Here is a 22,442-nt window from a genome sequence, read left to right as displayed (position 1 = left end):
GAGAAAGTCATGCTTAATTTCAAAATTAATTCGGATTAATTATGCTTGTTTGCAATCGTCAAGTATGCTCTTATTGGACCAATACAGGAGGCAATTCTTCTAGTTGGGCCCAAAAAGGCCTGCTTTATCCAAGGGTTTATTTTTCTTTTTTTCCAGAAAAAGTGAAGAAATCAATATTAAGTCTATGGGTTGAGCAGCATTTGCTATGACCACACAACATATAGCTGATGTTTTTACAAAATCAGATGGTCTGCGTTTTGTATTTTTGTCTTTGTTTGTAAGTCATTGAATGGTTAAGATTTACTCTAGCTAGGATTGTCAGTAACAATTTTTATATGAAGGCCTGTTGATTCATTTACGTATAAGGTTGAAGAAATTTTCAGAATCATTTTTGTTCATCTTGGGTTTTCTCTATAATATCATTTTCACTGTTGCCTAATTTGTGACATTTTCAACATAGAATTGCTGGGTATCTAGTATTGCTGACAAGACCCATTCCGACCCTCTAATCTCATAACTTCTGAAAATACCGTTATAGGCTTAGAATGGCGAAATGCATTCTATATTTCTGTTTGAAAAACTTTTTTACACCATATCCTAGCACGTAATATAATATCATCTATAAGCCTCCGACTTTTATATAAGTACATATTAAAATATATCCTGATTAAAGTTAAGAAATCATAAAATAAACCTGTAATCAGGCCTCCAACCTTATCATATACAGAACAAAAATTTACATCTTCACTCATTTTAAAAAAATCATTAGAATAGTTTAATTAGGCCTCCGACCCTTTAACATTTCATAAGTTTATCAAAAAAACAACAAAAAAGTCTATATGGATGTGTGCAATGAGGACACCTACTAAGGATGCTACACCATGACATAACCCAATGAAACACTATCTAACACAATCTGGAGGATGTCCTAGAAGGAAATATTTATAAAGGTGAGTTGAACGCTCAGTGAGTAGGAAAGTTAAATTCTTGAGAATATTAAATGCATGTTAAACAAATAATACTATGTCATAATATTAGCCTTACACACAATTTTTAAGTTTTTAAGGGAAAATTAACAATCCAACTATGACATATCATACGTTAATCCAACACAATGCTAATTTTGCTTAAAACCACATGCTTCTCATGTACATTAACTTGAAATGTTCATCACACAATAACATCACACAAGTTGATTTTCACAAGAATGAAATTTACAATACTACCTTTATCTCATAGGAACATATCGATCATTCATGAATTTTCACTTCCAACTCAATAGCAATACCCATAGGTATCACACTATTACAATATAAAGATATACATCAAAATATCATATAAAAGAAAATCTGTCATACCAAGGGGTGTCCCTACTTAGGTAAAGCAAGAGAAAAACAACTGTCATACCCGGTAAAATCTTTCGCAGGCAGAACACTCAAATTTGTCATACTTGGTATGAAACAAAGCACAAGCAGAGCAATAAATTCGGTTGTACTTGCATAAGTATCGAACAGACAAAACACTTAAATCTGTCATACTTGACATAAATATTGCACAGGCAGAGCATTTATTGCATAATAGGTAATAATCAATCTTATCACACACACACACACACACACACACACACACACATATATATATATATATATATATATATATATATATATATAATAAAATTACTTGATATTATGAACTTTTAGGACAATACTCATTGGCAAGCGCCACAACCACCATAGGCAAATTTAAATCACACATAAAGCTCAACTAAACACTTTCAACTCAACCACAACACAAAACATCAATTTAATAAATTTCCAGAATTTCACTTGGTCACCAACTAAATTTTTAAGTCATTGTAGTCATCAGTTATACACACAACATAACTTAACTAAGCATTCTGAATCCACAAATTAATATAACTTTTACTTTATAGCCACCCATAACCTACATCCACAACATACATAAAGGAACTATTGTTTTTTTTTTTTTCTTTTTGAGTGATTTCCACCAAATCCATGCTACCCTTTTCAAGGATTCATAATAAATACCATAAAATTTTATAAGACTATAAATGCAAATTATACAAAAAAAAAACTATAGAGAAAAAAGTTTATTCCCACTCACTGATTTGGGTTTTCTCTAAGCCGGTGTTGAAATTTCTTATTATTCTTTCTTCTTCTTCACCTAATCAAACCAATTTGGAAACAATATGGTTAGAATTTTAGAAATTCCTAATTGAACAATGAAATCAAACCTAAAATTATTTAAACAAAAATTGAATATCCCAACCCCTTTTCCAATCAATTTCTTTTTCCCTTCCTTCTCCTTTTCCCTTCTTTTTCTTCTTCCAGTCTTTCTTTTCTCCTTCTCTTCTCTCTTTTTCTTTTCCTCCTTCTCTCATCGGCGCCTCCCGTTCTTCCGTTGAAGAATAAAAGAAAATAAAGCCCAATGGCTTTATTAATATCTGGAAAATTTCTTTAAGCCCTACTTATAAAAAAAATTTCACATAGCTCCCTTAAGTTTCCCATGACTAAGTTTTGGGTATTTCAATTGCGGCTTTGGTTCCTACTCGAAATTGGTTTCTAAGTGTAGGTTCCACCATTTTAAGGAACTTGAACGTACCCAAGAATCATTACTGAGAATAGGATGCCCACTTTTCTTTTCTCGTACTGCTATTGGTTTCTTGTCGATTAGTATTTACAAATATCAATCTCTTAAATTCTTATTTAGTTTTATTTTTCTAAATAATTTTATTTAATGTATTTAGCACTCTAATTGACTTTATTGCATTTATTTTGAAAAAATGAGCTGCAAATTGAGAGTAGGAAACATGAGGTATAACAATCTGACAAACTCTGAATAGAAATCCATATAGTAATGGGAGTAGGAATAGGGTTTGGAATGCGAATGAGAATGAAAATTAGAATAAAAATAACAATAGCAATAAGGACATGACATTTTGTTTGGATGGTGATGTGCCCAAGATATATGGTACTGATGTGGCATTTTGTCGAGGTGATCATGTGGATACATATTTTGTAGTATGATGATGCATATATTGGGTCGGATGATAATGTGGATGTTGTGTCATATGATGATGTGGCATTTGAGTGACCTGATGTGTATGTTGGTGAAGTAAGATGACACATAGGACCACGCAATGTCGTGGATGATGTTTGGGACAATGATGTGGCAATAGGCCCACGTTGACATACATATTCGACTACACATTTTTTGAGTGTTTGTGTTCATCTTATTATTTCAAATTCGTATTCTTTGTTCAAGCTTAAACTAAAGAATAAACATTTTATTCAACAAGATAATGTTACTGAAACAATTTCACTCATTATATTTTTTTTACACTTGCAAATGAAATAAATGAATTGAATACAGAAATCCAGGAACGACAGCCACTCTAACTGTTCACCTTCCTGCAATTCATACGAATTTGACCCTGCTCCTCGGTCAAAACTTTTATGTTCCCCATCTTGATCATAGAGTTTGCGAAATCAGCAGAGAAAGACTTGGGGTTATAGCTATAAGTCTTTACGAGTTCATCAGTTGAGCCACCACTGAAAAGTGCTTGATCTGATTCAAGAAGTCCCTTCTCCTTTATCAGGTTGGAGAAATATGCGGTATCGAAGCGGGCAAATGTTGGGTCAAGAGGAGAAAGGTTGTTGTCTCCTCCTGTACGTGGGCATTTCTTTCTTTGCTCTTTTGCAAAGTCAGAATCAATGTTTGTTGCGTTATAAATTCTGTCTTTAAAGAGACGACAATGTGAGAAACCAAGAGTGTGACCACCGGAGAGTGCCACTAAGTCTTGCTCATTAAGGCCTTGATTTTTGAAGTTGGTGATGAGTGCAGGGAGGTCCATGGTTGGCGATGGAAGGTCGTTGTTGGCTAAGGTCCGGCTAGCTGTAGTTGAGTCTCTTCTTCCCAGTGGTACCTTCCATGATGGTCCTCCGAGCTGCACATTTTCAGTATACAAATTAGCCACAAAACCTTGTGCGCGTATGCGTATAAACAAAATTAATTCTTGTTTAAGTTTCATGCACTGGTAGGTGATTGCGTGAATATTAAGATTATAAGATACATTTTAGTCAGTTGCTTGACTAGAAAGGAAGATACCCAATGAGAATAATAAATTAAAAAAATGAAAGAGAAGGATTTCTTTGTACACACCACAACAACAGAATCACGAGCTGCAACAGCCAAAATGTCTGCACAAGAAACAACTGGGCGTCCACAAATATTGTCAACCTCTTCTTTAATCTGGTCGATGACTTCGAATCCTCTGACGGACTTTAGATTTGGAAGTGCATTCTTTTCACTGTCGATGGTAGATGTCTTATCCAGGAGAATTGATGCATCGCAACCCTGCAGATTATCAATGAAAAAAGACTATGAGAATGCATAAAGCTTATAAAATCCAAATGAGAATGAAAAAAAAAAAAGAAAATATAGCAGTTTGGTATTTTACTTGAACAAAACAATCATGGAAGTGAAGTCGTAGAAGAGAGGCACCCATGCGGCGTTCTTTGTAAACAGCAGCTTCAACTATTCGTTTGATGGTTGGCAAAGCTTGAGGACACACTTTCTCATAGAAATAAGGAGACAATACTGATGAAAAAGCTGTTGTTGCAAGAGCGAAGATGAGAAAAACCTGAAGCTGAAATATGCTACGTGAAGCCATTAATTCTAGTTATTAACTCAACTCGGAAACTCTTAACAGTTTTAAGTCTGTTGTGGTGTAATAAGTAATGTTTGCCCTTGTTATATATAATATAAGGAGAAATTGAAAAGGCCAGCCATTGGAAAAGCGGTTACTGAATTAATTAATTAAGGCTTGGTCAAATCTCTGACCTGGTCGGGCAGGCTGCAATACTATTTCTCAGAAGCTCACTTACATCTCAAATCGGTGTAACCGAGTAGCCCATATCCATCAGCTAAGAAATCTACACGAAAACTTATTATATATTAAACTATATAATACTAAAATGAACCCTGCCTTATTTAATTTCTTTGATATAGTCAGTGATATATTAATTAGTATTAAAGAAAGCTAGCCAGAAAATTGAGCGCAAAACTCCGCGTTCTAATTTTGTGAGACAAACCTTTAGCCATTTAAAGTCAACCCAATTATATATAGAGAAAAATATGTTTTGTCTTGCCTTGTGAATGCGATTTAACTTAATCATTGAAACATTCAAGAGAAGGTGAGTACATAAATGTAATCAGCATAGAGTGATCAAGTCGTATTAGTATTCATCAATGAACTTTTGATAGCATTACTCATTATTTATGTTTTAAATAGGTGTTACATGGTTGAAGTTTATATAAGATTAAACTCGAGCTAATTGTATCAAAAGTTAAAAGCTGGAGTTTGAGATAAAAATTTAATTATATGAAAAGTTAAAAATTAGAGTTTGAGATAAAAATGATTGACTAAAACTCGTTTAAAGAAATTACAACTAAACTTTATAAGATATATATTTGTCCATTGCAATTTGTATTTAAATTTAGAGAATATGATTTTATAATATTGATATTATTTTAACCAAAACCCAAAAATTTTATTTGAAAAAATTACTAATTACTAAGAAAGCATTTAGACGCTTGTATAAGAGATTTATGAAGACTTACGTCAAGCTCATCGTCTAGTGAATATTCTGCAAAGTTGAGTGGATCAACTCAATGTAGATATGAACAAGTCGGGGCTGCACGAAGTATCTCGATCAACAACAGCAAAGATATTGACAGTTTCAGAAATTGACGTGCTCAAGAAACTTGACAGCAGAACATAATTTCAATTCTTGTTTATGATAATACGAAGCGTATGCTGAAATAATCAAATGAAATTTATTAATAAATGCTTTGACAAAGTGGAACATACATATAGCTCAGCCTTAGAAGTTGTCAAATACATGGCATCAATTTGATCACTTACTACATCAAAGTAATTAAATAAGGCACAGGCCAATTATTTTCATTCTCTGGAATCAAGATATTGACAGTTTCAGAAATTGACGTGCTCAAGAAACTTGACAGCGGATCATAATTTCAATTCTTGTTTATGATAATACAAAGCGTATGCTGAAATAATCAAATGAAATTTATGTTAATAAATGCTTTGACAAAATGGAACATACATATAGCTCAGCCTTAGAAGTTGTCAAATACATGGCATCAATTTGATCACTTACTACATCAACGTAATTAAATAAGGCACAGGCCAATTATTTTCATTCTCTGGAATCCAATCTGATTGTCGTATATTTCAAGTTTTCTTATAGATTACTTGGCCAATGAGCTTACACGGTAACATCTGTAGCTGTAAAACGTGAGCTTCTGAGAAGTATACACTGATGGCTGCCTGGCTAGGTCAAACATTTGACAAAGCCTTAAATAATAATTAATTACGTCTCTACTGGCTAGCCTTTTCGATTTCTACCTATATATAAGAAGGGAGGCACATGAAGCTACACCACATCAGAATTTAAACTTGTTAAGATTTCCAAGCTAATTATAACTAGCAGTAATGACTTCACGTAGCATATTCCTACTTCAGGTTTTTCTCATCTTCGCTCTTGCACCAACAGCTTTCTCGTCAGTGTTGTCTCCTTATTACTATGAGAAAGTATGTCCTCAAGCCTTGCCAGCTATCAAACGAATAGTTCAAGCTGCTGTTTACAAAGAACGCCGCATGGGTGCCTCTCTTCTACGTCTTCACTTCCATGATTGCTTCGTTCAAGTAAAATACCAAATCGTTAATTTTTTGATCATTCCCATTTGAATTTCATAAGCGTTGTAAATTCTCATATATTTTTTGTTTGTTAATATGCAGGGTTGTGATGCATCAATTCTCTTGGATAAAACATCTACCATCGACAGTGAAAAGTATGCACTTCCAAATCTAAAGTCCGTCAGAGGATTTGAAGTCATCGACCAGATTAAAGAAGAGGTTGATAATATTTGTGGCCGCCCAGTTGTTTCTTGTGCAGACATTTTGGCTGTTGCAGCTCGCGATTCTGTTGTTGCGGTGTGTACTAAGAAATCCTCCTCTATAATTCTTTTCATTTAGTAGTTTGATTAGGTAGCTTCCTTTCTAGTCAAGGAACCGACTAATAGTATCTTCATATTCACGCAATAACATACCAGTTCATGAAACTTAAATAAGAATGAATTTTGTTTATACATATATACACGCACAAGTTATCATGGATAATTTGTATATTGAAAATGTGCAGCTCGGAGGAACCTCATGGAAGGTACCACTGGGGAGAAGAGACTCGACCACAGCTAGCCGGACCTTAGCCAACAATGACCTCCCATCGCCAACCATGGACCTCCCTGCACTGATCACCAACTTCAAAAATCAAGGCCTCGACGAGAGAGACTTAGTGGCACTCTCTGGTGGTCACACTCTTGGTTTCTCACATTGTCGTCTCTTTAAAGACAGAATTTACAATGCAACAAACATTAATTCTAACTTTGCAAAAGAGCAACGAAAAAAATGCCCACGTACAGGAGGAGACAACAAACTTTCTCCTCTTGACCCAACATTTGCACGCTTTGATACTGCATACTTCTCCAACTTAATACAGGAGAAGGGGCTTCTTGAATCGGATCAAGCACTTTTCAGTGGTGGCTCCACTGATGAACTCGTAAAGACTTACAGCTATAACCCAAAAGCTTTCTCTGCCGATTTCGCGAACTCTATGATTAAGATGGGGAACATAAAAGTTTTGACTGGGAATCAGGGTCAAATTCGTACGAATTGCAGGAAGGTGAACCACTAGAGTGGTTGTCATTCCCGGATTTTTGTGTTCAAATCATTTATTTCATTTGCAAGTGTAAAAAAATTTAAGCGAAATACTTTCGGAAACGTTGCCTTGTTGAATAAAATTTTTATTCTTTAGTTGGAATGAATATATCACAATTTTTCCTTCGGAAACATTGCCTTGCCATACATATATAGTTTGATTGACTTTATCCTAAAGATTATTTTGCACTTAATCAGGGTTGTCAGTAGCTCTTATACAAATAGATTAATGCCCATATTAGAGCGGAGAAGGTAGTGGTTTAAGCCCTTACAATTATGGTTATTCCCTATTGTTTCAGCCTCAAACTCGTTTAAAAGTACAAAAATTTATAAAACGAGCTACACACGGTCAGCTGTACAAAGCGAGCTTCTGAGTAGTCATTTCGGCCAGATGAGAAAATCAATTAATTACTTGGCTAGCCCTTCGACTTTCTCGTATAAATAAAGCGGAAGGCAAGCACAATCTACAGCACAGTTGACGCACAACCTACACCACATTGACTTTGCCTTTGCAAAAGAGCGAAGAAAGACATGCCCACGTGAAGGAGTAGACAGCAAAGTTGCTTCCCTAAACCCAATTCCTGCATGCTTCAACACATCATATTTCTCCAATCTGTTAAAGATGAAAGGGCTTTTGGTATCTGATAAAGCACTTTTCAGTAACGGCTCTACTGATGGACTCGTTAGGACTTACAGCTACAATGGCTTTCTCTGCTGATTTTGCGAATTCCATGATTAAGACGGGGAACATAAAAAGGTTGACCGGGAAACTGGGTCAAATTCGTACAAATTGCAGGAAGGTGAACTACTACTGAAACACTGGAAAAAATTTTATTGTTAATCAAGAGGCTTCTGTAAGTTCTGTACTAAGTGTCCAAGGAAAATTATACTCGTAATCGTATTTCCGAATTGCGAGCATACTTTTCAATTTTGATTGCATCTGCTGATGCTAACTTTCTTATACCGGATTGATTTATACGAGGGTAGGCTAAGCTGAAGAAAATAATAATGGCATTTGCAATTAGCAGGATAATTAACTTTGTTTTTATTATATAAGATGATGAACATGAATAATTGTGAAGACAAGATTTTTTAAAGCGTTCGATGCACTAATTATGTCTAAGAATTTGTTATTTATATCTCTGTAAATAACCAATGATGAACAGGGTTAAGGATTGTCTGTGCCGGAGGCTAGGTTCCGGGCCTGCACGGTGGTGCAACTGCAAAGCAGTTTTTCCGGTATGAATGTTTGAAAAATGTATCAAGACTTATGCCAAGCTCATCGCCTTGTGAAATCGGTAATCTTATAAAAAAAATTATGAGAAATTTATCGAGGAAATAAGCACAAAAGTCGGCATAGTCAACTCAACGTGAACATGAACAAGTCAGGGCTGGAAGAAAAAGCATATAAAATTTTAATACAGAGCGGAATGTTGATAGAATCAAAAGCAAAGTTCAATTAATGCTTTGACAAAGTATTACATTTATTTAGCTCACCTTCTCTTGAATGTATCAATGATAAGTTAAATCGCATTCACATGGCAAATCATATTTTTCTCTATATATAGTTGGGTTGACTTTAAATTATTAAATGTTTTTCTTACAAATTAGAACGTTGAGTTTTTCATTAGCTCTCTCTATTTAACATATCACTGACTTTATCAAAGTAATTAAATAAGGCAGGGGTTCATGATTTTCATTTTGAGATGTAAAACGTAAGCATCTGAGAAGTAGTATTGCAGGCTGCCCGGCCAGGTCAAAGATTTGACACAGCCTTGATTAATTCAAGTAATTACTTCTCCACTGGCTAGCCTTTTCATTTCCTACTTATATATAAGATGGGCAATCATAACTTATTACACCACAACAGACTTCAGATTGTTAAAGGCTCCCAAATTAAGCTAATAATTAGCACTAATGGGTTCACGTACCATATTCCAGCTTCAGGTTTTTCTCTTCTTCGCTCTTGCAACAACAGCTTTCTCATCAGTGTTGTCTCCTTATTACTATGAGAAAGTATGTCCTCAAGCTTTGCCAGCTATCAAACGAATAGTTGAAGCTGCTGTTTACAAAGAACGACGCATGGGTGCCTCTCTTCTACGTCTTCACTTCCATGATTGTTTCGTTCAAGTAAAATACCGAACCGTTAACTTCTTTTATTTTTTCTTTTTCTTTTGGATTTTATAAGCGTTATGCATTCTCATATACGTTTTCATTGTTGATATGCAGGGTTGCGATGCATCAATTTTGTTGGATAAGACATCCACCATTGATAGTGAAAAGAATGCACTTCCAAATTTTAAGTCCGTCAGAGGATTCGAAGTCATCGACCAGATTAAAGAAGAGGTTGACAATATTTGTGGCCGCCCAGTTGTTTCTTGTGCAGACATTTTGGCTGTTGCAGCTCGTGATTCTGTTGTTGCGGTGAGTACTGAGAAATCCTTCTCTATCTTTTTTTCATTTATTATTGTGTTTTGGTGTCTTCCTCTCTGGTCAAGCAATTGACTAATATGTATATCTTACTTCATTAAGAATGAATTTTGCTTTTATGTATACACACAAAAGTTTTTATGACTAATTTGTGTATTGAAAATGTGCAGCTTGGAGGACCATCATGGAAGGTACCAGTGGGGAGAAGAGACTCAACCACAGCTAGCCGGACCTTAGCCAACAATAACCTCCCATCGCCAACCATGGACCTCCCTGCACTCATCACCAATTTCAAAAATCAAGGCCTCGACGCGAGAGACTTAGTGGCGCTTTCTGGTGGTCACACTCTTGGTTTTTCACATTGTCGTCTCTTTAAAGACAGAATTTACAATGCAACAAACATTGATTCTAACTTTGCAAAAGAGCAAAGAAAGAAATGCCCACGTACAGGAGGAGACAACAAACTTTCTCCTCTTGACCCAACATTTGCGCGCTTTGATACCGCATACTTCTCCAACTTAATACAAGAGAAGGGGCTCCTTGAATCAGATCAAGCACTTTTCAGTGGTGGCTCAACTGATGAACTTGTAAAGACTTACAGCTATAACCCAAAGGCTTTCTCTGTTGATTTTGCAAACTCTATGATTAAGATGGGGAACATAAAAGTTTTGACTGGAAATCAGGGTCAAATTCGTGCGAATTGCAGGAAAGTGAACCACTAGAGTGGTTGTCATTCTTGGATTTTTGTGTTTAATTCATTTAGTTCATTTGCAAGTGTAAAAAAATTTAAGCGAAATTCTTTCGGAAACATTGCCTCGTTGAATAAAATGTTTATTCTTCAGTTGGCTTGAATATATCACATTTTTCTTTTTGCTATACATATATAATTTGATTGACTTTATACTAAAGATTAATTTGCACTTAATCAGGGTTGTCAGTAGCTGTTATACAAATGGATTAATGCCCTGGTTTAAGCACTAACAATTATGGTTATTCCCTTTTGTTTCAGTCTCAAACTCGTTTAAAAGTACATAAATTTATTTATAAAACGAGCTGCACGGTCAGCTGTATAATGTGAGCTTCTGAGAAGTAGTCACTTCGGTCAGATGAGAAAATCAATTAATTACTTGGCTAGCCCTTCGGCTTTCTGGTATAAATAAAGCGGAAGGCAAGCACAACCTACACCACAATAGACGCAGAACTTGTTGCAGTAAACAGTTACCATGTAATTTTCAGCCATGGGTTCACGTAGGATATTCCAGCTTCATGTTTTTATTATATTGGCTCTTGCAGGAACAGCTTTTTCAAAAGCACCTACAGTAAGGTTTGCCCCAAAGCTTTGCCAACCATCAAACGAATAGTCAAAGCTAGTGTTTACAAAGGACGACGCACGGGTGCTTCTTTACTACGTCTACACTTTCATGACTGTTTCATTTAAGTACAAAACTTACTGTTTAACTTTTTTTTTTCGTTTCATGTATGTAGTTGGTTTTGATTTATAAGTTACTTTGCATGCATTCTCGTGTACTTGGTCATTTTAACGAAGGGTTGTGATGCTTTCGTTCTTCTGCTACATTCACCATCGACAACGAAAAGAATGCAATTCCCAACATAAATTTAGTCAGAGGATTCGAAGTCATCGATAAAATCGAAAAAAAAAGTTGACAAAATTGGTGGAGGCCCGTCGTTTCTTGTGCAGATATATTGGCTGTTGCAGCTCGTGAATCTGTCGTCGCTGTGTGTATTATTTAGTACACCTCTTGTTTCTGCTATTTTGCTTTTTGAACCAGCAACAGACTGATGTTTACCTCAAGATACACGTAGAATTACCATTGTCGTCATGGTAATTTTGCTATTTTGCTAGTTTTCTGGTGGGCACACTCTTGGTTTCTGACATTATCGTTTCTTTAGAAGCAGAATTTACAATGGAACGAACATTGTCTCTGCCTTTGCAAAAGAGCGAAGAAAGACATGCCCACGTGAAGGGGAAGACAGCAAAGTTGCTCCCCTAAACCCAACTCCTGCATGCTTCGACACATCATATTTCTCCAATCTGTTAAAGATGAAAGGGCTTTTGCTATGTTATCAAGCACTTTTCAGTAACGGCTCTACTGATAGGCTCCTTAGGACTTACAGCTACAATAGCTTTCTCTACTGATGTTGCGAGCTCCATGATTAAGATGGGAAACATAACAGTGTTGACCGGAAAGCTGGGTCAAATTCATGCGAATTGCAGGAAGGTGAACAACTATCGAAACACTGGAAAAAATTTATTGTTAATCAAGAGACTTCCGTATGTTCTGTACTAAGGGTCCACGGAAAATTATATTCGTAATCCTATTTCTGAATTGCGAGCATCATTATCCATTTTGATTGCATCTGCTGATGCTAACTTTCGTATACCAGCTTGATTTATATGAGGATAGGCTAAGCTGAAGAAAATAATAATGGTATTTGCAATTAGCAGGACAATTCAGCTTTTTTATATAAGATGATGAACATGAACAATTGTGAAGACAAGATTTTTTAAATTTTTCGATGCACTGATTATGTCTATGAATTTGTTATTTATATCTCTGTAAATAACTTGGACAGATTATCATTATGTAACATAAGAGAATTCCAAAACTCATTTTTGTCGCACAATCCATAAAATCTTGCACATTTATAATACTTAAGAAGCACAGAGACACTGACCCCAGCTAAATCGACATACCAAATACCTGAAAACCAAAAAAGAAAAGAATTCAAAAAAGAAAAAAAAAAAAACCTCAATATCAAAGCCCTTAAACATAAAAAAAAAGAAGAATTGTTTGTGCTGGAGGCTAGGTTCCGGGCCCCGCGGTAGTGCAACTGCAAAGCAGTTTTCCCGGTATAAATGTTTGAAAAATATATCAAGACTTATGCCAAGCTCATCGCCTTGTGAAATCGGTAATCTTATAAAAAAATTATGAGAAATTTATCAAGGAAATAAGCATAAAAGTCGGCAAAGTTGAGTGAATCAACTCAACGTAAACATGAACAAGTCAGGGCTGGAAGCAGCATCGACCGGTTCAGAAATCGACGTGCTCAGCAGCTTAAGAAACTTGAAGAAAAAGCATATATAATTTTAATACAGAGCGGCATGTTGATAGAATCAAAAGCAAAGTTCAATTAATGCTTTGACAAAGTATTACATTTATATAGGGCCAAAGGAACATTTTCCACCCAAGGTATATTGCAATCTCAAGTTCCATCTTTTATTTTTGATAATATCAAATATTTACGTATCAACAATTAAAATTAACGGAATTTTAATCCCTTAAAATTTTATCTTTTTTTGCCCCCCTAAACTTTAAAAACTAAAAGTTTCCCCCTCCTATATTTTAAAAAATGACAGTTTCATCTTAGGGTTTCGTTTTGAAATCTCCAACGATATCTCCGACTTCATTGTTGACAACCTCTCCCTCCCGAAGCATCTTCTTCTTCCAGCGATCTCTTTCCTCCCATTTGGATGCCCGTCGGCATTGGAGAAGCCGTGGAAGACAAAGAACTTCGTCGGGAAGACGAAATTCTTCGTCTTCCAAGGCTTCTCTGACGTCGATTGGGTATCCAAATGGGAGAAAAAAGATCATCAGAAGGAGAGGATGCTTCAGGAGGGAGAGGTCGTCAGCAATGGAGTCGAAGATGTTATCGGAGATTTCAAAACGAAACCCTAGGATGAAACTGCCATTTTTTAAAACTTAGACTAGGAGAAAATTTTAGTTTTAAAAGTTTAGGGGGGCAAAAAAAATTCTATTTTAGTTTATTTTTAAAATTATGAAAAAAATAACGATTTTATCTTTACCACTATTAATTTTAACAACTTGTGGGTGGGTATTTGATATCATCAAAGATAAAGGGTGAAAATTTGAGATTGCAGCATACTTGGGAGGGAAATAGTCTTTTGGCCTTAATATAGCTGACCTTCTCTTGAATATATCAATAATGATTGGGTTGACTTTAAATTATTAAGTGTTTTACTTACAAATTAGAAGTTGAGTTTTTCTCTTGCTCTCTCTATTTCTAACATATCGCTGGCTATGTCAAAGTCATTAAATAAGGTAGGGGTTCATGATTTTCATTTTGAGATGTAAAACGTAAGCTTATGAGAACTAGTATTGCACGCTGCCCGGCCAGGTCAAAGATTTGACAAAGCCTTGATTAATTCAAGTAATTACTTCTCCAATGGCTAGCCTTTTCATTTCCTCCTTATATATAACAAGGGCAATCATAACTCATTACACCACAACAGACTTAAGATTGTTAAGAGCTCTCAAATTAAGCTAATAATTAGCATTAATGGCTTCGTGTAGCATATTTCAGCTTCAGGTTTTTCTCATCTTTGCTCTTGCTAAAACAGCTTTCTCATCAGTGTTGTCTCCTAATTACTATGAGAAAGTATGTCCTCAAGCTTTGCCAGCTATCAAACGAATAGTTGAAGCTGCTGTTTACAAAGAACGGCGCATGGGTGCCTCTCTTCTACGTCTTCACTTCCATGATTGTTTCGTTCAAGTAAAATACCGAACCGTTAACTTCTTTTATTTTTTCTTTTTCTTTTGGATTTTATAAGCGTTATGCATTCTCATATACGTTTTCATTGTTGATATGCAGGGTTGCGATGCATCAATTCTCTTGGATAAGACATCCACCATTGACAGTGAAAAGAATGCACTTCCAAATTTTAAGTCCGTCAGAGGATTCGAAGTCATCGACCAGATTAAAGAAGAGGTTGACAATATTTGTGGCCGCCCAGTTGTTTCTTGTGCAGACATTTTGGCTGTTGCAGCTCGTGATTCTGTTGTTGCGGTGAGTACTAAGAAATCCTTCTCTATCTTTTTTTCATTCATTATTTTGTTTTGGTGTCTTCCTCTCTGGTCAAGCAATTGACTAATATGTATGTTACTTCAATAAGAATGAATTTTGCTTTTATATATACAAACAAAAGTTTTTATGGCTAATTTGTGCATTGAAACTGTGCAGCTCGGAGGACCATCATGGAAGGTACCACTGGGGAGAAGAGACTCAACCACAGCTAGCCGGACCTTGGCCAACAATAACCTCCCATCGCCAACCATGGACCTCTCTGCACTCATCACCAATTTCAAAAATCAAGGCCTCGACGACAGAGACTTAGTGGCGCTTTCTGGTGGTCACACTCTTGGTTTCTCACATTGTCGTCTCTTTAAAGACAGAATTTACAACGCAACAAACATTGATTCTAACTTTGCAAAAGAGCAAAGAAAAAAATGCCCACCTACAGGAGGAGACAACAAACTTTCTGCTCTTGACCCAACATTTGCACGCTTTGATACTGCATATTTCTCCAACTTGATACAGGAGAAGGGGCTTCTTGAATCAGATCAAGCACTTTTCAGTGGTGGCTCAACTGATGAACTCGTAAAGACTTATAGCTATAACCCAAAGGCTTTCTCTGCTGATTTCGCAAACTCCATGATCAAGATGGGGAACATAGAAGTTTTGACTGGGAATCAGGGTCAAATTCGTGCGAATTGCAGGAAGGTGAACCACTAAAGTGGTTGTGGTTCTTGGATTTCTGCATTCAATTCATTTATTTCATTTGCAAGTGTAAAAAAAAAATTTGTGTATTTTGTTTAATAAAACTGCTTATTCTTTCTTTTGGCTCCAATTGTGAGTCGAAATATGCCCCTTGTTTCCTTGATATATTTAGTTGAGATGAGTGTTATTGAAACTGAACCAACTTTATTTATATCATAAATCAATTTATAATTTAATTTAGTTTTATAATTCGATTTATTTTATATTTAAATATTAATTTATCTCATATTTAATCAAATATGATAAACTCGATGAATAAAAAAAAACTATTTAAAATTAACAAAACTGAGTTTACATAATGTTACATAATTTTTGTTTTATTAAAACTTAAAAGATTTACAATTTGTAAGAATTTAATTCAAATTAATAATAAAATTAATAATTGGTTTTTCTCTTTATCTATATATTTGAAATTGTTTAATTATTATATTTGAAATTATATTATATTTGTTTTATATTTAAAAAATGTGATATTATTCAAAAAAATACAAAATAATTTAGTAATAGATTGAGCATATTAGTTGCCCAATTGAACTAGTTAAACTGCAAACCAACGAGATAATCGATTTGACAACTAATCTAATTTTTAAAACATCGGTTTAGATAGCATTGTAACATATTATGTTATATTTTATAGTACTTAATAAAAACAAGAATTATTTCAGTAAGTAATGGTATGAATTTGAGTAATAATATGTGTATACAGTTTGAATGATCTATCATATCATATGTTATCTTATTTTTAAATAAAAATCACTGAATGCACATATTTTCAAGGTATAAATTTTTGCAAAGTTGATGGAATCAACTGAATGTATAAATGAACAGGTCAGAGGTGGAAAAGGACCAGCGATCGACAACGTTATAAGCAGAAGAAATGGACCTGTTCATTAGTAACGTGTTTGAAGAAACTTACAAAGAAAAAGCATATTACTTACTCTGACCTGTTACATCCATAGTTTTTGTTTCACACATTTCTGCCTATTGACGATATTTAACAAAGCTTATTCTCTAAATATTAATTTTAGATTGCTTGAATGAATCAGCCATGGTGCAGCTAGGGTCACATTGCTTGTAGAGATTCCTTGCCTCGCTGGGCTACCGGACGGCTGTAAAATGTGAGCTCCTGAGAATTAGAAATGTTGGCCAGGTGCAACAGATTGGCAACCTCTAACATAATTTATTAAGGGTAAAATTATATATATAAATAATATAGATAAATTTAAATATAAATAATAATATATTATCATATATTTAAATATTATTTTATATAGATTGTGCTACTCACCTCTTGGTTACTACACTCACTCTTCAATTTTTTTTATATTAAAAAATGATGGGCAAATTCATAACCTATAATATAGACGAATAAAAAATTCTAGTTTTGTGTATCAAAATGTTCCACATTCATACTCGATTTTAAGTATTTAATTTAATATTTAGATAATATATATTAAAAATAAATTAATATCTAATTATATAATAATAAATAATTTAATTCCTAATTAAATATTCAAAACTGAATTTTCAATATTTTTTCCTTCTTTTATTTTATTAATCAATAATGTTGTAGCATTTTAAAAAGTACTTTCAGCCCAATTTCACAATCTGGCCCAATTTTCCGCAGCTCTTTCGTACCGCAGAGTCTGCCCTTCCACGAAAAAAACAGTGGGCTGTTTCACGGGGTCATTTTATCAAATTCAACCATCTTGAAACATGCAAGGATAAAACGTCGGCTCTGTTGAACGAATTACCAAAAAGAGGGAAAGGCGGTTTGTCTTAGGTGGGAATAATAAGAAAACCAGTGTAGCAGCCCACTGGAAAATAGGAGAATGGTTCAAGAAACGCTCTTTGGAATGGATGCAACGGGCTTTTTAAGTTCATCTCTGTAAGGAGAAGCAGCTTTCACATTGCCGGCTAGTAAAGAATTTGAATGATCAAATAATGAGGAGATTTGTGACAAGCACAGTAAGGAGATACAGCACGAGGAACTTTACTTGGTGGGATCATGTCCGTCCTGCTCCTAAGGATCCCATTATGGGTGTCACTGAAGCTTTTAATGCTGACTCTTCTCCCAACAAGATCAATCTTGGCGTGGTGTTTATCTCTGCTTCCTCTAATTTTTCTCATTAATGGTCAAACCTTTACATTATTTTATTTATGTTTTGATTTTATAGGGAGCTTACAGGGATGATGAGGGAAGGCCTGTTGTACTTCAATGTGTTAGGGAAGCAGGGGCCAGGATTGTGGGTAGTCAGTTCTTGTAAGTTTTTTGTTGGTTTGTTATTAGGATCCATCCATCTCTAATTAGAAGAACTATTGATTATTTTTTTCTTGTAAAATTATGAAACAAGTTCTAAGAGAATGTTTGGCTGAAAACCATTCTTGCGTATCTTACCATTGGCAGGGAGTCAAATTCTGCTGCAGTTAGTTCTAAAATGGTTGAAGAATGTGTAAAATTGGTTTATGGGAAGGATTCAGATGTTGTTAATGAAGGGAGGTTTGCTGGAGTTCAAGCTCTATCTGGCACTGGTGCTTGCCGCCTCTTTGCCGAGTTCCAAAGGCGTTTCCATCCAGAATCACGCATTTATCTGCCTGATCCGACTTGGTCCAAGTATGTTTGTTCTTCATCCTTTTAGTTTCTGCAAGTTTGTAATCCGGGTTTTGTAAGTCTTGCGTTTGGGATATACAGAGATTGCTGTATGAATCTCTTCTTTCTAGTACTGAAATTCAGTTGTTTGGTTGTTCAGCCACCACAACATCTGGAGGGATGCCCAAGTTCCATCAAAAAAATATCACTACTACAATTTTGATTCCAAGAGTTTAAACTTTTCAATGCTTATAGATGATGTTAAGGTATGAAAGCCTTCACTCCTTAGGCTTGGTTGACTCTCAGAATTGAGAATGCATATACATTCTATAGGATGAAATGTCGTTTTGCTGATCTTATGAGCATCTATATATATTAAACCAAGCAACTAAAACACGAAAGATACTAATTGCTGTCTTCCTTTCTTTTCTTTGATTGTTTCTGAAGAATGCACCAGATGGTTCTTTTTTCTTGTTCCATCCTTGTGCCCACAACCCAACCGGGATGGATCCTACTGAGGAACAGTGGAAAGAAATCTCATATCAATGCAAGGTGAATGAGATAAGTGTTCTGTTTTGCTGCATTTCATTGCATTATTGAATCAAATTTTACTATTGTCATTTTTTAGGTGAAGAATCATTTTCCCTTCTTTGACATGGCTTATCAAGGTTTTGCCAGTGGGGATCCTGAGAAGGATGCCCGGGCGATCAGGATTTTTCTTGAAGATGAACATTTAACAGGATGTGCTCAGTCTTTTGCAAAGAACATGGGATTGTATGGGCACCGAGTTGGTTGTCTCAGGTATAGAAATATCATGAGATATAGCTTTGCTGTTCATTGCATCAGAGAGCAATGTATGTATTGCACTGAAAGGCTCCTATAAGTCATTACCAGATATCCTTTTGGTAGTTAATTGTAAGGAAGTTTAAACTGAAAGGTCTATAAATTTTTTTTTTTTTTTAAACCACGCATTCGTGATTTCAGCATTCTTTGCACTGATTCAAAGCAAGGAGCTGCAGTTAGAGGCCAATTGCAGCAGATTGCCAGGGCAATGTATGGCAGCCCTCCTGTTCATGGTGTATTACTGGTCTCAGCAATCCTGAGTAATCCAGATATGAAGTCACTTTGGATAGAAGAGGTGAAGGTAATAATTACATTTTCCTCTTCTTCAATTATGATATATTATATTACATACATATATAAATTCTGATATGTCTTCAATTTACCCCTATGTTGTCAGATGATGGTAAATCGCATACAAAAAATGCGAATGACCCTTCAGGAAAGTCTTGAAAATTTGGATTCTCCTCTCAATTGGGAACATATAACTAACCAGGTTTGTAGTTGACATTGAAATTTTGTTTCTACTGCTTCAAGTACCCCTGAAGATTGTTTTAACAGTGACAATAATTCATTAGTATTGACATTGCAGGTTGGCTTATTTTTCTTCTCCTGCTTGACACCGAAAGAGGTTGAGCAGCTGGCACGGGAATTCCATATATTCATGACTCATGATGGTCGTATAAGCATGGGTGGTGTGACTACAGGCAATGTCAATTATCTAGCAAATGCCATACATGATGTCACCAGATCTGGTAAAGAGGAAACCAAGATTCTTTGCAACGTTGGTGTATAGCATAGCAACCCATTTTTTATCTGATGCCAAAGTTTTCGATGTATTTATATTAGTCCCATGCACACATAGCGGAAATTCAATCTCTTAACATGCTCAAGAACATTGTACATAGCTTTAGTGATTTCATAAATGAAAATTTATTGTTTGGATAAGAAGGAAGTAATGAAAAATCCAAAGTTTCTTTCAAGTTTGATTTCTCTTTGCTGTCAGTTCTGGTAAAAATATTACATTTAACATGATCAAAGATTAATTAAATCTTTAATACCTTTCATAATATAGTATGTTGTTCTGATGATCAAGAATGGGCAATCTGTCACCACCACAACCTCTAGGGAACTTTACTTTTTTGCAGTCCGGAATTAGTTGAGTGACTGAAATAAAAATACTGAAGACTCAGAGACCCATGTGCACATGGAGCAGCTATGCACACACGCCCAAGTCAGAACTGTAAATGGGGCTAAAAATTTAAGCTTCAAAAAGTGTTGGGTTGTTGTTTAGTATCATTCTGAGTCATCTCTGTCTTCTGGTAAAGCTAGCTTCGTATGCTTTTTCTCGATTCATTAAAGTAAAAGAATGCGATCTTTTAAGTACATGTTCCCTTTGTTTTTCTCAACTTTTTGTACATCTTAGGGACACATAAACAACAAAGGAAGAACCAAAATTTTGAGACTGATGACTAGTTAATTACCCTTTATAGTTTTATATCCGACAAGATTGAGATGGAGACAACTCATATATATGTTTAAAAATGAATTTGTATGATTAAGAAGCAGCAATAGCAACAGCAACAGCTTTCCTTTTCTGTAATATGACAAGCATTGAATTTGTGATGATTGTGGGCAATGTTCCTTTCAAGGAAATTCAGTAGTTGCCATTGAAAGATCAGATTGCTTGATGAGTAGACTAAGCACTACTATTCATTAGCCTAATCTTCTGATTTTAACTGTGCAAGTAGATACCCGATGCCGAAGAATAAGAAATTTAAGTAAGGCATTTTCTTTTTTGACCCTAAAAGAAAAAAAAAAAAAAAAAGAAGGTAATATTGATAACTAAATTACACAACTTAAAGCAGACTCTGGTTGATTTCTGTAGAAGAACATCATACCTACACCGGACAAATTTCAATATTTCTGTAGCTAGTTCAAGTCACTAACCATAGAAGAGAAACGAAGAACGAAGTAAGACCATCTGTAACGTAAATTAAACTAGACAAGAGAAAAAAAAACACACAATTAAAGACTTGGAGAAATCTGAAAGCTGAGATGTCAATTCCCAGATCCATGGCCACACTGGAGTGATAATACTAATAATAATTAAAGACCCTTCTTTATAATCACCTCAGGATTCCGTAGCATCCTCGAAGCTTGAACCGTAGAGTTGAAGCTGGTGATGCAAAACCTGGTTCTTCATCTTCTGTTCTTGAATCAAACGATGACCCTCTGCTGGAAAACCGGCTCCTTGCAAGGCGATATTTTTTTAGAGGACTAGTAATGGGAACCACCATGGCGAAAGTAGAAGAAGATGACCATGAAGAGACTGATAAAAAAGATGAAGAATTTGAAGATGCATTATTGGTTTTCTTGACATTCATCTTGGGGAACAAAATATGCAAGAGACTAATAGATCTCGATTTCTTGGCAGGCTTTTTATCAACATTCGAGTTAGAATAATAAGAAGGAGGAGGCGTGAGAGGAGGGAGAGTCGTTTCACTGAATATTTTACATTTAGGTGTACCCGGTTGAGACTCCCACAAAAAAGGAACTGCACCAGCAACTCCTCCGTAGTAGACTCTGGAAGAAGGGTTGGCCATGGAGGTTTCTTTGGACAGACGCCTGGAGAAGAACTTGTCATCTTCCTTTATCTGAATAGAGTTTTGTGAAACCTCTGTGCTCTTACTGAACATCTTGAATTATTGAAAGGTTAATTGTTGGGTTCTGAAGAGAGGCGACAACTAGCTAGCTATAGACTATACTGAGGAACCAGCCATTCCGGGAAATTTATTATGCAGAGAGGTGAATCTGCACAGATATTATATTGATTTTTGACTCCTAATAAAAGATTTGCGATAAGCCCAGATTTTGTGTCTTCCTATTTTGACTCTTTCCTATTTGCTTATTAATTTAACTGTTTTGGGAGAATCTGCAGTGATTTACCTCATACTTTTTAACCTACATCATATGCTCTCTACACCGAGAGGGAAGCTTACAGTTACAGAGAAAGCTGAAAACTATATTTTAATAAGTGGCCTTCAATCAGTAGCCTCCTAATTTTTAACTTTAAAATAAATAATATTTTATGTTTAATGAATATAAATAAAAATAGGTAAATTTGAATAAAAGTTAAAAATAAATAATTAAAATAATATT

At 35.2% G+C, this 22,442-nt stretch overlaps 5 protein-coding genes and 2 pseudogenes across 5 annotated transcripts; 5 read left to right on the top strand and 2 right to left on the bottom strand.

The window, feature by feature from the left end:
* Positions 1 to 3,370: 3,370 nt before the first annotated feature.
* Positions 3,371 to 4,714, bottom strand: LOC123193658 (peroxidase 70-like). Its single transcript, XM_044606724.1, has 3 exons — positions 4,481 to 4,714; positions 4,183 to 4,377; positions 3,371 to 3,967 (listed from the first exon to the last, which is right to left on the bottom strand). The coding sequence occupies exons 1-3, from the start codon at positions 4,691 to 4,693 to the stop codon at positions 3,416 to 3,418; spliced, it is 960 nt and encodes a 319-aa protein (XP_044462659.1). The 5' UTR covers positions 4,694 to 4,714; the 3' UTR covers positions 3,371 to 3,415.
* Positions 4,715 to 6,496: 1,782 nt separating this feature from the next.
* On the top strand, positions 6,497 to 7,969 carry LOC123192310 (cationic peroxidase 1-like). The gene is made up of 3 exons (XM_044604811.1): positions 6,497 to 6,751; positions 6,845 to 7,039; positions 7,248 to 7,969. The coding sequence occupies exons 1-3, from the start codon at positions 6,539 to 6,541 to the stop codon at positions 7,797 to 7,799; spliced, it is 960 nt and encodes a 319-aa protein (XP_044460746.1). The 5' UTR covers positions 6,497 to 6,538; the 3' UTR covers positions 7,800 to 7,969.
* Positions 7,970 to 9,731: 1,762 nt separating this feature from the next.
* Positions 9,732 to 10,974, top strand: LOC123193640 (annotated as a pseudogene).
* Positions 10,975 to 11,490: 516 nt separating this feature from the next.
* LOC123224047 lies at positions 11,491 to 12,561 on the top strand (annotated as a pseudogene).
* A 1,977-nt stretch (positions 12,562 to 14,538) lies between these two features.
* On the top strand, positions 14,539 to 15,939 carry LOC123192578 (peroxidase 2-like). Its single transcript, XM_044605177.1, has 3 exons — positions 14,539 to 14,785; positions 14,885 to 15,079; positions 15,254 to 15,939. The coding sequence occupies exons 1-3, from the start codon at positions 14,573 to 14,575 to the stop codon at positions 15,803 to 15,805; spliced, it is 960 nt and encodes a 319-aa protein (XP_044461112.1). The 5' UTR covers positions 14,539 to 14,572; the 3' UTR covers positions 15,806 to 15,939.
* Positions 15,940 to 17,584: 1,645 nt separating this feature from the next.
* Positions 17,585 to 20,263, top strand: LOC123229740 (aspartate aminotransferase, mitochondrial-like). The gene is made up of 9 exons (XM_044655671.1): positions 17,585 to 17,947; positions 18,028 to 18,113; positions 18,258 to 18,464; positions 18,601 to 18,706; positions 18,888 to 18,992; positions 19,069 to 19,241; positions 19,425 to 19,584; positions 19,681 to 19,776; positions 19,873 to 20,263. Exons 1-9 carry the CDS (start codon positions 17,795 to 17,797, stop codon positions 20,074 to 20,076), a joined length of 1,290 nt encoding a protein of 429 aa, XP_044511606.1. The 5' UTR covers positions 17,585 to 17,794; the 3' UTR covers positions 20,077 to 20,263.
* Positions 20,264 to 21,409: 1,146 nt separating this feature from the next.
* LOC123224027 lies at positions 21,410 to 21,979 on the bottom strand. Its single transcript, XM_044647508.1, has one exon. It carries the CDS (start codon positions 21,977 to 21,979, stop codon positions 21,410 to 21,412), a length of 570 nt encoding a protein of 189 aa, XP_044503443.1.
* Between the last annotated feature and the right edge of the window lie 463 nt (positions 21,980 to 22,442).

This window comes from Mangifera indica, chromosome 1 (assembly GCF_011075055.1).
Source record: "Mangifera indica cultivar Alphonso chromosome 1, CATAS_Mindica_2.1, whole genome shotgun sequence".
Taxonomy (NCBI): domain Eukaryota; kingdom Viridiplantae; phylum Streptophyta; class Magnoliopsida; order Sapindales; family Anacardiaceae; genus Mangifera; species Mangifera indica.
This window is presented reverse-complemented; position numbering and strand designations above follow the sequence as displayed.